General features: G+C 46.4%; 1 protein-coding gene and 1 long non-coding RNA gene across 2 annotated transcripts in view; one reads left to right on the top strand and one right to left on the bottom strand.

The window, feature by feature from the left end:
* Positions 1 to 20,985, bottom strand: part of LOC106600699 (transient receptor potential cation channel subfamily M member 4) — a 90,389-nt gene that overhangs the window by 46,194 nt on the left and 23,210 nt on the right. Inside the window, exons 5-9 of the mRNA XM_014192261.3 lie at positions 15,713 to 15,882; positions 15,132 to 15,309; positions 14,210 to 14,274; positions 13,750 to 13,989; positions 13,031 to 13,133 (exon numbers count right to left, since the gene is read on the bottom strand). Of these exons, the coding sequence (XP_014047736.3) occupies positions 13,031 to 13,133; positions 13,750 to 13,989; positions 14,210 to 14,274; positions 15,132 to 15,309; positions 15,713 to 15,882 (756 nt within the window). The remainder of the gene's footprint in view (positions 1 to 13,030; positions 13,134 to 13,749; positions 13,990 to 14,209; positions 14,275 to 15,131; positions 15,310 to 15,712; positions 15,883 to 20,985) is intronic.
* LOC145877462 (uncharacterized) lies at positions 15,265 to 16,408 on the top strand. The gene is made up of 2 exons (XR_014391783.1): positions 15,265 to 15,422; positions 15,718 to 16,408. It is a non-coding gene; the product is annotated as an uncharacterized LOC145877462 (long non-coding RNA).

The following is a 20,985-nucleotide window of genomic DNA, read 5'->3' as shown; positions in this document are numbered from 1 at the left end:
GACGTTCTATAGGGATTCTGTGAAGATATGAAAACATGATGAATTGTATGTGTGTATAATCGATTACTAGAGATTTGATAAACTAATACTGGGAATATAATGAGATACAACTTAAACAACCCATACGTAGACGTACGTATGTTCAGAGTTGGTCCCTTTGATTGATCATTTGATAAAGATTAGGTTTACCGTAATTTCCGGACTATTAAGCGCACCTGAATATAAGCAGCACCCACTGAATTAAAAAAATATATATATTTTGAACATAAATAAGCCGCACATGGTCTATAAGCCGCAGGTGCCTACCGGTACATTGAAACAAATGAACTTTACACAGGCTTTAACGAAACACGGCTTGTAACAAAAATAAATAGGCTTTAACGAAACATGGCTTGTAACAAAAATAAATAGGCTTTAACGAAACACGGCTTGTAACAAAACAAAAAAATTTAGCAGTAAGCTTAAGTTGTCACGCTGCTGTTTCCAACGTCTTATCATCGACTCATTAAGACCAAGCTCCCGTGCAGCAGCTCTATTTCCTTTTCCATAAGCCAGATCAATCGCCTTCAACTTGAAAGCTGCATCATATGCATTTCTCCGTGTCTTTGCCATGATGAGGGTGACAAAATGACTACCGTAATCAGAATGATGGGAAGTTTGAGAGCGCTCGATTTAATCTAAACAGTAAACAAAAAAGTTGTTTGACGTTAACCCGTTCGGCAATTTCATTGGTCTAAAGAAAGCTTCATGCCGCCAAAAAACTGAGCACGTCACAGAATTTGTTTTTTTGGAAAAAAAAAAATTGAAAGCGGGAAAAATCCATATATTAGCCGCGTCATTGTTTAAGCCGTGGGGTTCAAAGCGTGGGAAAAAAGTTGCGGCTTATAGTCCGGAATTTACGGTACTCATTATTAAACTGTCTACAAAGTCTGGGCAATTGTCTCAGAAACTGATTGGAATGTGTCCACTTTTGCTTAACTTACCCTAACAAGGTAACTATAAAACGCTTACTGGATTTTCTCCATCCGGGTACTACATTTGAAATAAAACTGCCATTATGGCTTGAAAAATATTTTTTTTCTTTCCAGTATGAGAAGAGTTGCTATATTTATTGAATAAATCCTTTTCAATAAAGTTAGAGCGAATTAAGGTGGAATCTCAACGTAATATGTAACGTCGTGCAATGCCAAATTAGGATCTCCATCAAACTACTTATCATTGCGGAGTTAATGCGATGTAGTAAAGTAATTTTTTATACCTTTATTTAACTAGGCAAGTCAGTTAAGAACAAATTCTTATTTACAATGACGGCCTACCCCAGTCAAACCCGGACGACACCGGGCAAATTGTGTGCCGCCCTGTGGGACTCCCAATCACGGCCGGATGTGATTCAGCCTAGATTTGAACCAGGGACTGTAGTAACGCCTCTTGCACTGAGATGCAGTGCCTTAGACCGCTGTGCCACTCTGGAGCCCAAATTGAAATATGTTGCATGAGAAAACATAATTCTCTTTCAGGTAAAGGCGCAAGATCTGTTTCCGAATCAATGAATGCCAATTTAACTCGTTGACTGCTAATCTATTCCTTTTGCGCATGTGAGAATCTCTGCGGAGAAATGCTTGGACCTTCAATTAAGGCTATTTTCTGGGAATTGTGTTGTTGTTATGTGCCTGATGTTACGACTACAGACCATTGTAATTGGGTTATTTGCGGTATTTCTTTGTCATTTCAATAGCATTGGGTCTATGGTATTGACTAAAATCTGGGTTTCTGATTGTAACTCAACTATTGGTATGTTTTGCCTAGACAGATACTGCCACCAGTGTTTGTTTTAAGATGTTAAACTGAACATTTTAACAGCGTACTTAGTTCAAATTGGAAGGCTAATTTATTCAACATAAATTTTGAGGTAATACGTTTTTGTGGCCTAAATGGTTATTAGTGGTTTTTGGATAGACTACTAATGCCATGTTTAATTCCGCTAGTGAAAGCGAGTCATGCTTGCTGGGCTATGTCGGGCTGTAAGGGATGCAGTAGGACATTTGCAGTAGAGGTCTGAATAGTTGAATCGGAAACATTCTTTGATAATTTCTGATTACTGTTGCTGGGCTTTACAGTTTAGGTAACACCAGTGAATATGAGCAGGAAGTTAATGTATTCTAACATTAAATTATGTTTCCATTACGTGCAACAGTGTCAGGTCATTAAAGTGGATTGAGTTTGAGTTATTTTTACAGGGACAGTGTACATTAATCAAAGTCTCAAAAAGTCCCGGTTTTAGCTAGCTGGCTAATTTTGAACCGTAGTCCCTGGGCAGGTTATTAAAAAAAATTACAATAACAACACAGACAATCAATGAGCACTGAGCACAATGTGAGTGCATTTTCTGTTAAACCTTACTAATGCTTGTGTACTAAAATATCCTTCTTTAAGCCTAGGCATTGAGCTTGAGATTGTTAAAGAAACTAACCAATTTAAGAAAGAAAAGTGTGTGCGCATTAATAAGAAGCCTGTTCTAACTGTTCTGTGTGTGTAGCATGACCCCGTGATGTCTGGGCACTCAGCCAAGAGCTGACAGAAACTAACTGATTCCTCTTAGCTTAACTGGAGACAAAGCAAAGTGTTACAGTTGAAGTCGGAAGTTTACATACGCCTTAGCCAAATACATTTCAATTCTGTTTTTCACAATTCCTGACATTTAATCCAAGTAAAGATTCCCTGTCTAATGTCAGTTAGGATCACCACTTTATTTTAAGAATGTGAAATGTCAGAATAATAGTAGAGAGAATGATTTATTTCAGCTTTTATTTCTTTCATCACATTCCCAGTAGGTCAGAAGTTTACACACACTCAATTAGTACCCATTCGCGACCAAGCTTTAACTTCCTGACTGATGTCTTGAGATGTTGCTTCAATATATCCACATAACTTTCCTACCTCATGATGCCATCTATTTTGTGAAGTGGACCCGTCCCTCCTGCAGCAAAGCACTCCCACAACATGATGCTGCCACCCCCATGCTTCACGGTTGGGATGGTGTTCTTCGGCTTGCAAGCCTCCCCCTTTTTCCTCCAAACATAACGATGGTCATTATGGCCAAACAGTTATATTTTTGTTTGATCAGACCAGAGGACATTTCTCCAAAAAGAACGATCTTTGTCCCCATGTGCAGTTGCAAACCGTAGTCTGGCTTTTTCATGGCGGTTTTGGAGCAGTGACTTCTTCCTTGCTGAGAGGCCTTTCAGGTTATGTCAATATAGGACTTGTTTTATTGTGGCTATAGATACTTTTGTACCTGTTTCCTCCAGCATCTTCACAAGGTCCTTTGCTGTTGTTCTGGGATTGATTTGCACTTCTCGCACCAAAGTACGTTCATCTCTAGGAGACAGAACGCGTCTCCTTCCTGAGCAGTATAAAGGCTGTGTTGTCCCATGGTGTCTATACTTGCGTGCTATTGTTTGTACAGATGAACGTGGTACCTTCAGCCGTTTGGAAATTGTTCCCAAGGATGAACCAGACTTGTGGAGGTCTACAATTTATTCTGAAGTCTTGGCTGATTTCTTTTGATTTTCTCATGATGTCAAGCAAAGAGGCACTGAGTTTGAAGGTAGGCCTTGAAATACATCCACAGGTACACCTCCAATTGACTCAAATTATGTCAATTAGCCTATCAGAAGCTTCTAAGGCCATGACATAATTTTCTGGAATTTTCCAAGCTGTTGAAATGCACAGTCAACTTAGTGTCAGACGATTGCTAGGAGTGGTGGTAGGAGTCAGGCGCAGAGAGCAGAGGTACGGAACTTTGTGTTTATTTAAATCAAAAAACACAACACGAACAACGCCAACACAAACGGCGTGGAAAAAATGCCAAGTGCCCAAAACAGGTGCACAGCCAGCATACAATATCACAGTCGTAAATCGCCAGCACATCCAATGACAAAAACACAACCTGACGCTAAGATAATCCCGCACAACACTGGGCGGGCTAACCAGGCTTAAATAACCAAAATCAAAAGACAAATGAGGAACAGGTGCAAACAATAAGACAAACCAAACGAAAAGGAAAAAAGGATCAGCGGCGGCTAGTAGGTCGGTGACGACGACCGCCGAGCGCCGCCCGAGCAGGCAGGGGAGCCACCTTCGGTGGGATTCGTGACACTTATTGTATGTAAACTTCTGACCCACTGGAATTGTGATACAGTGAATTATAAGTGAAATAATCTGTCTGTAAACAATTGTTGAAAAAATGACTTGTGTCATACACAAAGTAGATGTCCTAGCCGACTTGCCAAAACTATAGTTTGTTAACTAGCAGGACTGTAGCTAGCAGGACTGACTTTGTGTTAGCTAGCCAACGTTTAATTACTTCTGCGTTATGAAAGGAACTAGACACGGACACGAATGATCCATTGTTAGTTTGTTGTAACCAAGTATTGGTGCTAACTGTGTGTTATTGGATGCTAGCATGCTAGTAAGCTACGGCATCATAGGACACGGTGCACTGGGTGGGTTTCACGGAAGAATACTGTACCAAGATACCTAGCTGAATAAACTAAGTCTGAGCCTATCTCTGGAAACATTGAATCACTGTAGTTTACATCAATTATAATTTCTAAAGTGGAAGTTGGAAAAGTTATATTTGAGTGTTTCAGCGAATGGTTAGTGAGGGAGGCCCTGCTCTCTCGCTTCCCCAGTTGTTTAGTTAATTTTCTTTCCAATCTCCTTTGCATTAGCGTAGCCTCTCCTGTAGCCTGTCAACTATGTGTCTGTCTATCCCTGTTCTCTCCTCTCTGCACAGGCCACACAAACGCTTCACACCGCATGGCCGCTGTCACTCTAACCTGGTGGTCCCAGCGCGCACGACACACGTGGAATTCCAGGTCTCCGGCAGCCTCTGGAACTGCTGGTCTGCGGCCAACAAGGCAGAGTTCATCTCAGCCTATGCTACCCTCCAGTCCCTCGACTTCTTGGCGCTGACGGAAACATGCATTACCACAGAAAACACTGCTACTCCTACTGCTCTCTCCTCATCTGACCACGTGTTCTCGCATACCCCGAGAGCATCTGGTCAGCGGGGTGGCGGCACTGGAATCCTCATCTCTCCCAAGTGGACATTCTCCCTTTCTCCCCTGACCCATCTGTCTATCTCCTCCTTTGAATTCCATGCTGTCACAGTCACTAGCCCATTCAAGCTTAACATCCTTATCATTTATCGCCCTCCAGGTTCCCTTGGAGAGTTCATCAATGAGTTGACGCCTTGATAAGTTCCTTTCCTGAGGATGGCTCACCCCTCACAATTCTGGGTGACATTAACCTCCCTACGTCTACCTTTGACTCATTTCTCTATGCCTTCTTATTTCCACTCCTCTCCTCTTTTGACCTCACCCTCTCACCGTCCCCCCCTACTCACAAGGCAGGCAATACGCTTGACCTCATCTTTACTAGATGCTGTTCTTCTACTAATCTCACTGCAACTCCCCTCCAAGTCTCCGACCACTACCTTGTATCCTTTTCCCTCTCGCTCTCCTCCAACACTACTCACTCTGCCCCTACTCAGATGGTACTGTGCCGTCGCAACCTTCGCTCTCTCTCTCCTGCTACTCTCTCCTCTTCCATCCTATCATCTCTTCCCTCTTGTAACGGCTGTCTTCTGTGGGAATGGACCAAGGTGCAGCAGGTTGCGTGTTCATCATGATAATTTATTAAATAAACGTGAACACGGGAAAAACAATAAACAAAAGAGAACGACAGACCGACAGTTTTACAGGCTAAGTACTTACATACAGCAGTGCAAAATCAACTACCCACAAACCCAAGTGACAAACATACTCCTACTTAAATGACTCCCAATCAGGAACAACGATCCCCAGCTGTTCCTGATCAGGAGTCACAAGACCAACACAGAACACAAGACTGCCACGTCCTGACCCCAAAACTACAACAACAGCTCCATCTGCTGGTCAGGACGTGACAGTACCCCCCCCTCAAGGTGCAGACCCCGGAATGCACCTAACAACGAAAAAACACCAACAAACAAAATCCCCAACAAAACCCATAAACAATAACCCCTAAACAATAAGGGAGGGAAGGGAGGGTGGCTGCCGTCAACGACGGCACTGTGCTACACCCTCCCTCCCCAACCCACCTATCCTGGAGGTGGCTCCGGTGCAGGACGTGGACCCTGCTCCACCCTCGGCGTCGCCCACTTCGGTGGAGCCGATAGCTGCGCCAGGCAGACGGACCCCTCGAGCCGGGCCGGAGGACAGGAGGACCCCTCGGGCCGGGGGACAGGAGGGCCCCTCGGGCCGGGCCGGGGGACAGGAGGGCCCCTCGGGCCGGGCCGGGGGGCAGGAGGACCCCTCGGGCCGGGCCGGGGAGCAGGAGGGCCCCTCGGGCTGGGCCGGAAGGCATGCGGGCCCCTCGGGCTGGGCCGGAAGGCATGCGGGCCCCTCGGGCTGGGCCGGAAGGCATGCGGGCCCCTCGGGCTGGGCCGGAAGGCATGCGGGCCCCTCGGGCTGGGCCGGAAGGCATGCGGGCCACTCGGGCTGGGCCGGAAGGCATGCGGGCCACTCGGGCTGGGCCGGAAGGCATGCGGGCCACTCGGGCTGGGCCGGAAGGCATGCGGGCCACTCGGGCTGGGCCGGAAGGCATGCGGGCCACTCGGGCTGGGCCGGAAGGCATGCGGGCCACTCGGGCTGGACCGGAAGGCATGCGGGCCACTCGGGCTGGACCGGAGGGCTGGAGGACCACTCGGGCTGGACCGGAGGGCAGGAGGACCACTCGGGCTGGACCGAAGGGCGGCCGGGCACCCTGGCAGATCAGGGCAGGCGGGCACCTCTGGCAGAACCGGGCAGTCCGGCCACTCTGGCAGAACAGGGCAGTCCGGCCACTCTGGCAGAACAGGGCAGTCCGGCCACTCTGGCAGAACAGGGCAGTCCGGCCACTCTGGCAGAACAGGGCAGTCCGGCCACTCTGGCAGAACAGGGCAGTCCGGCCACTCTGGCAGAACAGGGCAGTCCGGCCACTCTGGCAGAACAGGGCAGTCCGGCCACTCTGGCAGAACAGGGCAGTCCGGCCACTCTGGCAGAACAGGGCAGTCCGGCCACTCCGGCAGAACAGGGCAGTCCGGCCACTCCGGCAGAACAGGGCAGTCCGGCCACTCCGGCAGAACAGGGCAGTCCGGCCACTCCGGCAGAACAGGGCAGTCCGGCCACTCCGGCAGTTCAGGGCAGTCCGGCCACTCCGGCAGTTCAGCGCAGTCCGGCCACTCCGGCAGTTCAGCGCAGTCCGACCACTCCGGCAGTTCAGCGCAGTCCGGCCACTCCGGCGACTGTTGACTGGCGGGCAGCTCCGACGACTGTTGACTGGCGGGCAGCTCCGACGACTGTTGACTGGCGGGCAGCTCCGACGACTGTTGACTGGCGGGCAGCTCCGACGACTGTTAACTCCTGATGCGTGGGGCAGGTATTGGACGTACCAGCCTGGAGACACGCACCTCCATGCTAGTGTGTCTAGCGGGAAACACCGGACCGAAAGGGCGCACTGGCGGTCTTGAGTGCAGGGTTGGCATCACCCCTTCCGGCTCGATGCTCCCCTTGCCCTGGCACCTGCGGGGCGCTGGTACTGGGCGCACTGGGCTGTGCGTCCGTATAGGCGAGATGGTGCGCACCTCAGCGTAACATGACGCCCTCCACCTCGTACGCACCTCCCTGTAGTCACGGGTAGCTGGCTTACGGCTCTTCCCTGGCCTGGCCAAACTACCCGTGTGCCCCCCCCCAAAAAAATCTTGGGGCTGCCTCTCGGGTTCCCTTAGCTCCCTTAACTTGTCCGCCCAGAATTTTCTTTCGTCCTGCCAGGTCCATTCTTCCATTTCCTTCTCCTGTGGCTTCCTCCTCTTCTGCTGCTTGGTCCTTTGGTGGTGGGTAGTTCTGTAACGGCTGTCTTCTGTGGGAATGGACCAAGGTGCAGCAGGTTGCGTGTTCATCATGATAATTTATTAAATAAACGTGAACACGGGAAAAACAATAAACAAAAGAGAACGACAGACCGACAGTTTTACAGGCTAAGTACTTACATACAGCAGTGCAAAATCAACTACCCACAAACCCAAGTGACAAACATACTCCTACTTAAATGACTCCCAATCAGGAACAACGATCCCCAGCTGTTCCTGATCAGGAGTCACAAGACCAACACAGAACACAAGACTGCCACGTCCTGACCCCAAAACTACAACAACAGCTCCATCTGCTGGTCAGGACGTGACACCTCTGCTCAATCCTTCTCCAACAAATCTCCTGATTCTGCCTCCTCAACCCTCCTCTCCTCCCTTTCTGCATCCTTTGACTCTCTATGTCCCCTATCCTCCCGGCCGGCTCGGTCCTCCCCTCCTGCTCCGTGGCTTGACGACTCATTGCGAGCTCACAGAACAGGGCTCCAGGCAGCCGAGCGGAAATGGAGGAAAACTAGCCTCCCTGCGGACCTGGCATCTTTTCACTCCCTCCTCTCCATATTATCTTCCTCTGTTTCTGCTGCTAAAGCCACTTTCTACCACTCTAAATTCCAAGCATCTGCCTCTAACCCTAGGAAGCTCTTTGCCACCTTCTCTTCCCTCCTGAATCCTCCTCCCCCCCGCCCCCTCCTCCCTCTCTGCGGATGACTTTGTCAACCATTTTGAAAAGAAGGTTGACGACATCCAATCCTCGTTTGTTAAGTCAAACGACACCGCTGGTCCTGCTCACATTGCCCTACCCTATGCTTTGACCTCTTTCTCCCCTCTCTCTCCAGATGAAATCTTGCGACTTGTGACGGCCGGCCGCCCAACAACCTGCCCGCTTGACCCTATCCCCTCCTCTCTTATCCAGACCATTTCCGGAGACCTTCTCCCTTACCTCACCTCGCTCATCAACTCATCCTTGACCGCTGGCTACGTCCCTTCCGTCTTCAAGAGAGCGAGAGTTGCACCCCTTCTCAAAAAACCTACACTCGATCCCTCCGATGTCAACAACTACAGAGCAGTATCCCTTCTTTCTTTTCTCTCCAAAACTCTTGAGCGTGCTGTCCTTGGCCAGCTCTCTTGCTATCTCTCTCAGAATTACCTTCTTGATCCAAATTACCTTCTTGATCCAAATCAGACTGGTCATTCAACTGAGACTGCTCTTCTCTGTGTCACGGAGGCTCTCCGCACTGCTAAAGCTAACTCTCTCTCCTCTGCTCTCATCCTTCTAGACCTATCTGCTGCCTTTGATACTGTTAACCATCAGATCCTCCTCTCCACCCTCTCCGAGTTGGGCATCTCCGGCACGGCTCACTCTTGGATTGCGTCCTACCTGACAGGTCGCTCCTACCAGGTGGCGTGGTGAGAATCCGTCTCCGCACCACGTGCTCTCACCACTGGTGTCCCCCAGGGCTCTGTTCTAGGCCCTCTCCTATTCTCGCTATACAACAAGTCACTTGGCTCTGTCATATCCTCACATGGTCTCTCCTATCATTGCAATGCAGACGACACACAATTAATCTTTTCCTTTCCCCCTTCTGATAACCAGGTGGCGAATCGCATCTCTGCATGTCTGGCAGACATATCAGTGGGGATGACGGATCACCACCTCAAGCTGAACCTCGGCAAGACGGAGCTGCTCTTCCTCCCGGGGAAGGAATGCCCGTTCCATGATCTCACCATCACGGTTGACAACTCCGTTGTGTCCTCCTCCCAGACTACTAAGAGCCTTGGCGTGACCCTGGACAACACCCTGTCGTTCTCCGCTAACATCAAGGCGGTGACCCGATCCTGTAGGTTCATGCTCTACAACATTCGCAGAGTACGACCCTGCCTCACACAGGAAGCGGCGCAGGTCCTAATCCAGGCACTTGTCATCTCCCGTCTGGATTACTGCAACTCGCTGTTGACGGGGCTCCCTGCCTGTGCCATTAAACCCCTACAACTCATCCAGAATGCCGCAGCCCGTCTGGTGTTCAACCTTCCAAAGTTCTCTCACGTCACCCCGCTCCTCCGCACACTCCACTGGCTTCCAGTTGAAGCTCGCATCTGCTACAAGACCATGGTGCTTGCCTACGGAGCTGTGAGGGGAACGGCACCTCCGTACCTTCAGGCTCTGATCAGTCCCTACACCCAAAGAAGGGCACTGCGTTCATCCACCTCTGGCCTGCTCGCCTCCCTACCTCTGCGGAAGCACAGTTCCCGCTCAGCCCAGTCAAAACTGTTCGCTGCTCTGGCACCCCAATGGTGGAACAAGCTCCCTCATGACGCCAGGACAGCGGAGTCAATCACCACCTTCCGGAGACACCTGAAACCCCACCTCTTTAAGGAATACCTGGGATAGGATTAAGTAATCCTTCTAACCCTCCCCCCCTGCCCTCCCCCCAAAAAAGATATAGATGTACTATTGTAAAGTGGTTGTTCCACTGGATATCATAAGGTGAATGCACCAATTTGTAAGTCGCTCTGGATAAGAGCGTCTGCTAAATTACGTAAATGTAAATGTTAACAAGAAATTTGTGGAGTGGTTGAAAAACGAGTTTTAATGACTCCAACCTAAGTGTATGTAAACTTCTGACTTCAACTGAATATTCTGCACACCAGTGATAGAGCTCCTGTTCTGTTTGGAGCCTGTTTGTGGTCGAAAGGTTCAAGTTTTGTGTGTGTGTGTGTGTGTGTGTGTGTGTGTGTGTGTGTGTGTGTGTGTGTGTGTGTGTGTGTGTGTGTGTGTGTGTGTGTGTGTGTGTGTGTGTGTGTGTGTGGTGTGTGGTGTGTGTGTGTGTGTGTGTGTGGGGGGGGGGGGGGAGGGGTAGGACATACATAATCAAGTATGATGCCAAGGTACTTAAAATCAGATACCACCTGGAGCTTCTCCCCTGACACATTGACATCTGGCTCAGTGGCATCAGTTGACCTCTTTGTGAAGAACATGCAGACTGTTTTTTTCACATTGAGATGCAGACATTAGTCACTGAGCCACTTTGTAACCTGGACCATGACAGTAGTGAGTTATTGTGCAGCTTGTTGTTTGCATGCACATATATCAGTGTATCATCTGCATACATTTGAACTTCAGACCCAGTACAGACAGAAGGCAGATCATCAGGTACAGGCTGAACAGGGGGCCCCCAGTACTGACCCTTGGATCACGCCCACATCATTGCTAAGAGTGGGTGAAATTTAGTTTTGACTATTACGCTGATGAGACAGCACCAACTTTTTTAAGGTTCTAGATTTGTTAACCACCAGGTTTATATTTGTTTCTAATTAGATTACCGGAAAGGGGTTATGGGTTTGTTTAAGGTGCCAATTCCACTTAAGGGAAGATCTGATGTGTCTTATGTAGGATTCTTTCTTCCAGGACTGATGGAAGTCCACAACAGTATGTTAAGGGAGACGTAGGAGACCACATCACAAACAACTTTTTAATAGATGCCTGGGATCAAATATCACTAATTCCTTACGCATAGAAATTGACTACATTTGCGACAGAAGAAAAGTATTACATTTAGTAATGATACCAGGATAATTTTACATGGTTATGGAAAAGAGAGGACGGTCATATAATATAATATGGGAGGGAATTGTTAGACCCGGTGGCGAGATACATGTTGCAGTGTCTAAGGGTGACGTATGCTAAATTAAGAGCACATAAACCTTGGGGTACATTAAAACAAACAGTGAATGATTTAGAGGGTGTACAATGGACTTATCATTATCATAAACCTTCGGGTTGCTGATTACGATATTAGTATATGTTTCCCGAGGCTATGGTTTTGGGGGAGCAGTGAGTGAGGCCATAAACTACCCGATTAAATAAGGCCTGGCAATTTATGTTTGTTTTTACCTTAAGGTTTGCAAATACCCCCACACACACAACACACTTGTTATTTGTTGGTGATTTTAAAATACTATGTTTGATTTATTGTAAGTGTTTTCACTGTCTATGAAGATATAGCCTTAAATCATATAAACTGTATTCATCCTTTGTTTGTTTTAATGGGTTCGTGCAGGTGACTGTGTATCATGACCTCCCGAGACAAATTGGTAGAATGTTTAGAATGTGTTGGAGGTTGAAATGGGAGACAGTACTAAGTTTCTTGGGAGGAGGCTGAGCCCGTGTTATAGCAGCCGGTCACGTGCAGGAACCCCTGCAATGAGTTATTGCTTTTATGCTTCTTGTTTTATGAAGAATGTATGCATTTTCTACATGTGAATTCATGTTTTTAAATCTTGTAATTTTCTTTTAAGTTGAGAGGATTCTCAAAATGGGGGAATGTGTGAGAAATTACAAGCTTATGTTATAAATACTGTTATTGCATCAAATGGTTGTTTTATGCAACAGAATAGGGGGTTCTTAGAACACTCTCATCTGTGTGTGTTCTACTGAGAATGGGCATCTGGGGGCTTAATGCTGACAGTAGATGTACGATGCCTTAGGCCACATTCCATTCATGGGAGGGAGTTTGCTCAGGTTTGACTGGAAGGTACCAGGGAGACATAGCTTGGGGCCAGACCCTGGTTTCTACACAATGAGAACAGTGTTTACAGCAGATACTGTCTGATGTGAATTATTAGTATCTTTCATACAAATCTTAACCTTGTGACCCATTCCATATATCTGTTGTTTGTCATGAACATTCAGGAGGATGTACTTACTTTGCTATAAAAAAAGGTGTTGTATTCTTTGTCTCTGGGCTCTCAACAAAATATCTGAGGGTGATTCATCGACCACCCATCATTATCACAGAGCATTCAATTGATTCACTTTGTATGTGTGTGTTGTATTGACCTGCTCCCTGATTAATAAATGAATATAGATTTAGTTTAAGTATAACTATGACTTGCATGATAAGTTTCTCTCCTCATTTGATAGTAAAGAAATTAACCATCACATTAGTTTGACCAGGATCATGTTCAACATATCTCTCAACAGATAGCAAATGCACACACTCCATACACACACACACACACACACACACACACACACACACACACACACACACACACACACACACACACATGCACCCCTACCTCTGACGAGAGCCTTCAGTAGCACTGTGTCAAAATCATCAGGACTCTCCTGCTCCCCGTGGAACACTGTGATCAGATCTCTGTTTTTATAGATACTCAGAGCCTTGGGGGGAGAGAGAGAGAAAAAGAAAGAGATGAGCAGTATGACAGTCACTTAACCACTTACTCACTCAAACTCACTTTCTCTTTCACACACCAACACCCATAGACAGGCGTGTGGAAGCTTGCTTATACACACTTTTATAAACTGGGTGGTTTGAGCCCAGAATGCTGATTGGCTGAAAGCCGTGCTATATCAGACCGTATACCATGGATATGACAAAACATGTATTTGTACTCCTCTAATAATGTTAGTAACCAGTTTATAATAGCAATAAGGCACCTCGGGGGTTTGTGATATATGGCCAATATACCACAGCTAAGGGCTGTGTCCTAGAACTCTGTGTTGGGTCGTGCATAAGAACAGCCCTTAGAAGAGGTATTTTGGTCATATACCACACCCCCCCAGGCCTTTTTGCTTAAATACAGACACACACAAACACACACATTACTATGCATACTATCTCTTCTATTACTTGTTGTTTTTTTTTACTTCTTATTATTGATTATTGTACTGCAATGTCGTGGGAGCCAGAGAACGAGCATTTCACTGTACCTTTTATACCTGCTGTAAACTGTGCACGTGACAAATAAAATAAAACACACACACACTCACTCACCCTGTCCACAAGCTTCTCCAGGTCTGCCTTGGCAGGGAAGTATCTCCGGACCCTCTCACGGGCTCTGTCGCGCAGCTCCGCACTGGGCTTCTCGCTCCCCTCACCCTCTGGCGGGGGAGAGGGGGGGCTCATGGGCCCGGCAGACAGTGCATCCAGCAGCTCACAGATAAGGTCCGCCGCTGGACCAGAACCATCCAACACCAGCCAGGGAGTAGCCTTCTTCAGAGAGAGATCCACCCTCTGAGGGAGAGAGGGAGGATGGGCGAAAAGCAGAAAAGAGAGTGAGAGAAAGTGAAAGAAGGAGAGATAAGAGGGAAAGGGAAATTCAAAAGGGAAGGAGAGAGAGAAAGAGGGGATAACGGGAATGTTCTGGTCATGCACAGTAATGTACTATAGGCCTAGTGATGTCATGAAAAGTAAAGTAAGCCATAGTGATGATAGTGGTGTTGCCATAGCTTACCTCCAGCATGGCAGCGTCCCCTGAGATGAGCATACACAATACAGGGACATCTATACTGCCACTACCTGGAAAACAACAGGTACAGGGAAGAGGTGTAGGACAAATGGGAGAAGTCCATAAAATCAAGTTTTTAGTCATGAGTCATTGATCAGATGTCATAGTGAATGTCCATAAATGTTTCATGATTTACTACTCATAAGAATATTTATAAGAAATTCTATTTTTCCACAAGCATCGTGGGTTTGGAACAGTGAGTTAAATGTATTTCCTAAAAAAAAAAAGGGGGGGGGGGGGGGGCGCTACACAAAAGAGAGGAGGAGATTGCCTTGTATGGTCATGATGTCAACAGAAACAAAATAAACTCCCATGGGTTGTTCGCCAGATGAGTTCAACTTTGGATGAACTTGTTAGTCTTTCTTCCTGAAATATATAAATCACCCACCGAATATAAGCAATACAAAAGAGTTACACGAGCATCACAGAGTATTAAAGGCTATATCGTATCGCAAAGGACATTGGTACATGTGAAAACTCGTACTCGAACGTTATGAGAATGAAATCAGGTTTTGTAAATATGTGGCAATAGGATATGAGCTTTATCGCATCTAGCTATCAACATGGCTGTGGTTCTACTGATTGAATTACATCTAGTCGCATTTCGGAGTCACCGTTCAGTGGTCCCCTTAATGCTCATTACGGCTTAGACTCCAGCCTTAGCTTAACACTTGCATGCTGAAATGTAGGTACTGGAAACATGACTGCTGATAAGAAAAGTAATATTGTTGATCTGAACATACAGTAGAACTCATTAAATGGGTGGCTTAAACATACTGCACGCCACCTGTACACCTGGGGGCTAGTCTTACAAGTGTATCTTTGCGCATGTGTGCGTGCATGCGCGTATGTAACTACTGAGTCTCACCCCAGATGCCGGTGCGCTGGTGGGAGATGTAGTCCTCCATCTTGGCCCGGAAGGCCGTTTCCCCTCCCCGCCGGCTTACACTCCCATCATCCACCAACAGGAAGGCCTGGTAGTTACTATCCAGGCAGCACGAGTCATGGGACGTGTTCTGGACATAATACCGTGCTGGAAAACTACCCTGAGAGAGGAAGAGGAGGAGGGTAGAGAGTGATAGAGAGGAAGAGAGAGCAGAGGTAGAGAAGGGGATCAGAGGAGGAGAGAAGGATATAGGCAGAGGGGGAGTGAGATTGGGTAAGTAAACGGAGGGTAGAGAGAGAGAGAGAGAGCATTGTGAATACCTTCCCTTGTGTAATACTTGTTAATGATTGATTTCCTGTGGTTTTGCTATGCTGAGTGAGAAAGGGTGAGAAGCAGAGGGGAGCTACTGTATGAGTGTATGTGTCCGTGCATGTTTAATTCTGTATACATTGAACAGTGTGTGTGTGTATGTGTATGTGTGCGTGTGTGGTCACGCCATGTGTGTGTGCATTTGTGTGTGTGTGTGCATGTGTGTTTGTGTGTGCACATATGTGTGTGTGTACCTCAGAGTTGACGAGCCGCTCTCTGTTGTGCACGAGGCCCCAGGGGGCCACACCCACAGCGATGACTTTCTTCTGGGACAGGGAGGAGGCCGCCGCTGCATGATCCCTCACTGCTTCCCCAACACAACGTCCTACCCCCTCCCTCAGCCCCCCCGTCACTATCCACGCCCCTGGGAGATAGGGGAGGGAGAAAGATAAGAGGAGGGAGAAATGTGGGGAGCGAGAAATGTTTATGACACTGTCACTGTCCTGACCAGCAGAGGGAGCAATTGTATTAGTTTTGGTCAGGACGTAGCAGGTTTTTGTGTGTTAAGTGTTGTGTTGGTGATTAGAACTTCCCTGTAGCTCAGTTGGTAGAGCATGGTGTTTGCAACACCAGGGTTGTGGGTTCGATTCCCACGGGGGGCCAGCACAGAAAAAAAATGTATGAAATGTATGCATTCACTACTGTAAGTCGCTCTGGATAAGAGCGTCTGCTAAATGACTAAAACGTAAATGTAAAATGCAATTGAAGGCAGGTGTGTTGAGTTGCCTTTGATTGGGAGTCCTATATAGTAGTGTGTGTTTCTCTTTGGGGTTGTGGGTAGTTGTTTTTGCACTGCGTTTGATAGCCTGCAAAACTGTTGCTGTCTTGGTTATTGTTTTTTCCTGTGGATGCCTTACTTGAGTTGATTAAAACTATGAGTATCCACATTCCCGCTGCGCCTTGGTCCATTCTTGAAGACTGCTGTTACAGACACAATAATAATATGCCAGCAGACGCCTTTATTTAAAGTGTCTTGCAGTACAGTGAGTGCATAAATGTTTTTATGTGTATGTGACACCTGCGGGAATTGAACCCAAAACCTTGGAATAGCAAGTACACTTTCTTACCAACAGCGCAACACATGATCATAGACAATGGACAGTAAACAATAGACAGATAAGGAGTTTGTTGGTTATGAGTCAAGGGAGCTGTGCAAATACATACTCAACACATCCTTCCTTTCCTAATATATAAATATAACATGCCATTTAGCAGACACTTTCCTCCAAAGCAACTTATAGTCATGCATGCATACATTCTATGTATGGGTGTGGTCCCAGGAATCATACCCACTATCTTGGCATTGCAAGCGCTATGCTCTACCAACTGAGCTACAGAGGACCACAGGTGCTACAGATGACTTTCCTCCCTCTTTCCTTCAAAAGTCATTTTGTCCATTTAATGGCAGTGAAAGATGCCACCATGTATTGGAATCAGGCCCAGAAATGTTTTCTTTCAAACACTCAATTTGATTGCTCGCTTACGCACTTCTATTCCTTCTCTGGATCAGCTCTCATCTGACCTACTGGTTTGCCTCTTACGACTGCTGTGTCTGCAAACTTTATATGCTTTATGGCTGAACTTGCTTATTTCCCTGCCTTGCTTTAACGAACAACTGTCTGGCCTAGATGGTCTTGTGTTTTGTGAACTTTGAACTAGTACAGCCAGAGGAGAAGGAGGAGACTCAGAGACAGAGATGGAAGAGGAAGCAAGACACCCCACTAGCTGGATTTCTCTTTTTTTTCTGGTTCAACGAAAATGAATTAACTAAGTAGACTAGACTCAGCTGCTATTACACTGGTGTCTATGGGAGACACACCCAGTTAAGTAGACCAGAATTTACACATTTTTTCCAATGGTAAACGGCTGAATTTATCCACCATCTTTGTATGAGCTTCAAAATGGTATATACACTGTAGATGTAGGAAACATGGGAAAGTTATGCTGCTATGAAAGTTGATGAACTTGTTAACCCACTAGGAGACTAGTAGAAGAAAAAGCCTTTGAAAGCCTCTTCTTTGTTTACGCCTACTCAGCATTGTTCACTTTAGCTCACCCCACCCAAGCACCTTAGCCCGACCCAGAGTCAGCATGTGAGTCACCATGGCATTTTTTTATTTTTTTATTTCACCTTTATTTAACCAGGTAGTCCAGTTGAGAACAAGTTCTCATTTACAACTGCGACCTGGCCAAGATAAAGCAAAGCAGTGTGACAAAAAACAACACAGAGTTACACACGGGATAAACAAAAGTACAGTCAATAACAATAGAAAAATCAATATACAGTGTGTGCAAATGGAGTAAGGAGGTAAGGCAATAAATAGGCCATAGTAGCGAAGTAATTACAATTTAGCAAATTAACACTGGATTGATAGATGTGCAGATGAAGATGTGCAAGTAGAAACACTGGTGTGCAAAAGAGCAAAAAAAGTTAATAAAAACAATATGGGGATGAGGTGGGTAGTTGGATGGGCTATTTACAGATGGGCTGTGTACAGCTGCAGCAATCGGTGAGCTGCTCAGATAGCTGACACTTAAAGTTAGTGAGGGCATATAAGTCTCCAACTTCAGCGATTTTTGCAATTCGTTCCAGTCACTGGCAACAGAGAACTGGAAGGAAAGGCAGCCAAAGCAGGTGTTGGCTTTGGGGATGACCAGTGAGATATAACTGCTGGAGCGCGTGCTACGGGTGGGTGTTGTTATGGTGACCAGTGAGCTGAGATAAGGCAAGGCTTTATCTAGCAAAGACTTCTAGATGTAGCGAGGGCCAGCCGACGAGAGCATACAGCTCGCAATGGTGGCTGGTATGTAGGGCTTTGGTGGCAAAGCGGATGGCACTGTGATAGACTGCATCCAGTTTGCTGAGTAGAGTGTTGGAGGCTATTTTGTAAATGACATCGCCGAAGTCGAGGACATGTAGGATAGTCAGTTTTACAAGGATATGTTTGGCAGCGTGAGTGAAGGAGGCTTTGTTTGCGAAATAGGAAGCCGATTCTAGATTTAATTTAGGATTGGAGATGGTTAATACAAGTCTGGAAGGAGAGTTTACAGTCTTGCCAGACACCTAAGTATTTGTAGTTGTTCACATATTCTAAGTAAGAACCGTCCAGAGCAGGCGGGCGGGTGCGGGCAGCGATCGGTTGAAGAGCATTTAGTTTTACTAGTATTTAAGAGCAGTTGGAGGCCACAGAATGAGTATTGTATGGCATTGAAGCTCGTTTGGAGGTTTGTTAACACAGTCTCCAAAGTAGGGCCAGATGTATACAGAATGGTGTCGTCTGCGTAGAGGTGGATCAAGGAATCACCCGCACGCAGCAAGAGCGACATCATTAATATATACAGAGAAAAGGGTCGGCCCGAGAATTGAACCTTGTGGTGCCCCCATAGAGACTGCCAGAGGTCCGGATAACAGGCCCTCCAATTTGACACACTGAACTCTATCTGAGAAATAGTTGGTGAACCAGGCGAGGCAGTCATTTGAGAAGCCAAAGCTATTGAGTCTGCCGATAAGAATACGGTGATTGATAGAGTCGAAAGCCTTGGCCAGGTCGATGAAGACGGCTGCACAGTACTGTATTTTATCGATGGCGGTTATGATATCGTTTAGTACCTTGAGCGTGGCTGAGGTGCACCCACGACCAGCTCGGAAACCGGATTGCACAGCGGAGAAGGTACGGTGGGATTTGAAATGGCCAGTAATCTGTTTGTTAACTTGGCTTTCAAAGACTTTGGAAAGGCAGGGCAGGATGGATATAGGTCTGTAACAGTTTGGGTCCATGTGGAAAGCATGGCCAGCCATAGAGAAATGCTTACTGAAATTCTCGATTATCGTGGATTTATCGGTGGTGACAGTGTTTCCTAGCCTCAGTGCAGTGGGCAGCTGGGAGGAGGTGCTCTTCTTCTCCATGGACTTTACAGTGTCCCAGAACGTTTTGGAGTTAGAGCTGCAGGATGCAAATTTCTGTTTGAAAAAGCTAGCCTTTGCTTTCCTAACTGAGTGTGTATTGGTTCCTGACTTCCCTGAAAAGTTGCATATCGCGGCGACTATTCGATGCTAGTGCAGTACGCCACAGGCGTCCTCCAGAAACTAACCTCTCCAGTTCCTACTCCAGTTTAATTGGTGGGTCTTTCCTCTTTTGCTCTCTATTGCTCCTCTATTGTTTTTCAAGCAAGGGGGGAGGCCAATGACATCAGAGGGCACCATCAGACCAACTCCTTGAATGGCCTACTCCATGAAGTTTGCACATCTAAAAAAACATTATTTTGCTCAAAACATTTGTTTTTACACTTAAAGCTACAATATGTAACTTTATGGGCAACCTGACCAAATTCACATAGAAATGTGAGGTATAGATATTTCATTCTCATTGAAAGCAAGTCTAAGAAGCTGTAGCTCTATTCTATGTTGGCTATTTCTATGCTTACCATTTTTAAGATAATTTTTTTTGCATCTTTTATTTTCGGTTTTGTACACCAGCTTCAAAGAGCTGAAAATACAACATTTTTGCTTATGGAAAATATATTTCACAGCGGTTAAGATGGTACAATGATTCTCTACACAATGACTTGTTTTGTCACATAAACTGAAATTAGGCTAACTATTAGAATTTTAGCAACCAGAAAATGGCGGAGCGATTTATTAAATACATTACTGTATTTATACTGTACGTGGGATATTGTTTTTCAACATGAAAAGTTAAACTTTCTACCACTGAGCTTTGTCGATAGCGCCAGCTAAATTCAGGGCAGCAATGTTGTTGAGAGCTGTAGCAACACTTTTGCTGTTGTCCAAAAATCGGCATTAACAAAGATTATCTACATACTGGCCAGAGGTATGTTCTGTTTGCTTCAACGTTGTACTGAACAACACGTTTCCTTTGAGGTACGTTTGCTCCCGTTTGTTAGGTGTGGCCTGGTCAATATGAGTTTGAGCATCTGAAACTTGTGCAACACACCATATGGAAGCTGCCCTCTGGGCCACTATAATCGCAACATTTTTCAACTGGTCTTTCAGCACAGTACCGTTTCCGTTGTATTCAACTTTGCACACCATTCTGTCGTACTGAACGCAACCCTGGAAGCCTCAAATCTGTTATAGACAGAAGCCTGTGACATGAAAGACCAATCAGGACTCATCTCTCAGCATGTTTAGCCACTCCATTAGCTCAGCCAATCAGTGCAAGCCATGAAAGATCCTGTCTTTCTCTCTGGCTGCATTCAGTACGAAAAAAACGGTGTGCAACATTCAGTTAAACGGCCAGTTGAACGGCCAGTAGAAAAACGGGGAGGGGTTGGGTTGTGGGTTGAAAAGTGAGGGGATTCTATCAATGACCCTGGCATGTACTGGGTGAAGCGGGTTAACGTTGATTGCATTCAATTTTGAATCGGGCCGCCTCCTGGGCATGAGCAAAGGGCCCCGTTTTGACCGACGACGAAGTCGGCTGAAAACAAAAGTGACATAGGTTAA

This window comes from Salmo salar, chromosome 03, assembly GCF_965601325.2.
Source record: "Salmo salar chromosome 03, fSalSal1, whole genome shotgun sequence".
Lineage (NCBI taxonomy): Eukaryota > Metazoa > Chordata > Actinopteri > Salmoniformes > Salmonidae > Salmo > Salmo salar.
The sequence above is the reverse complement of the archived record's forward strand: the minus strand, read 5'-3'. Positions and strand labels throughout refer to the sequence as shown.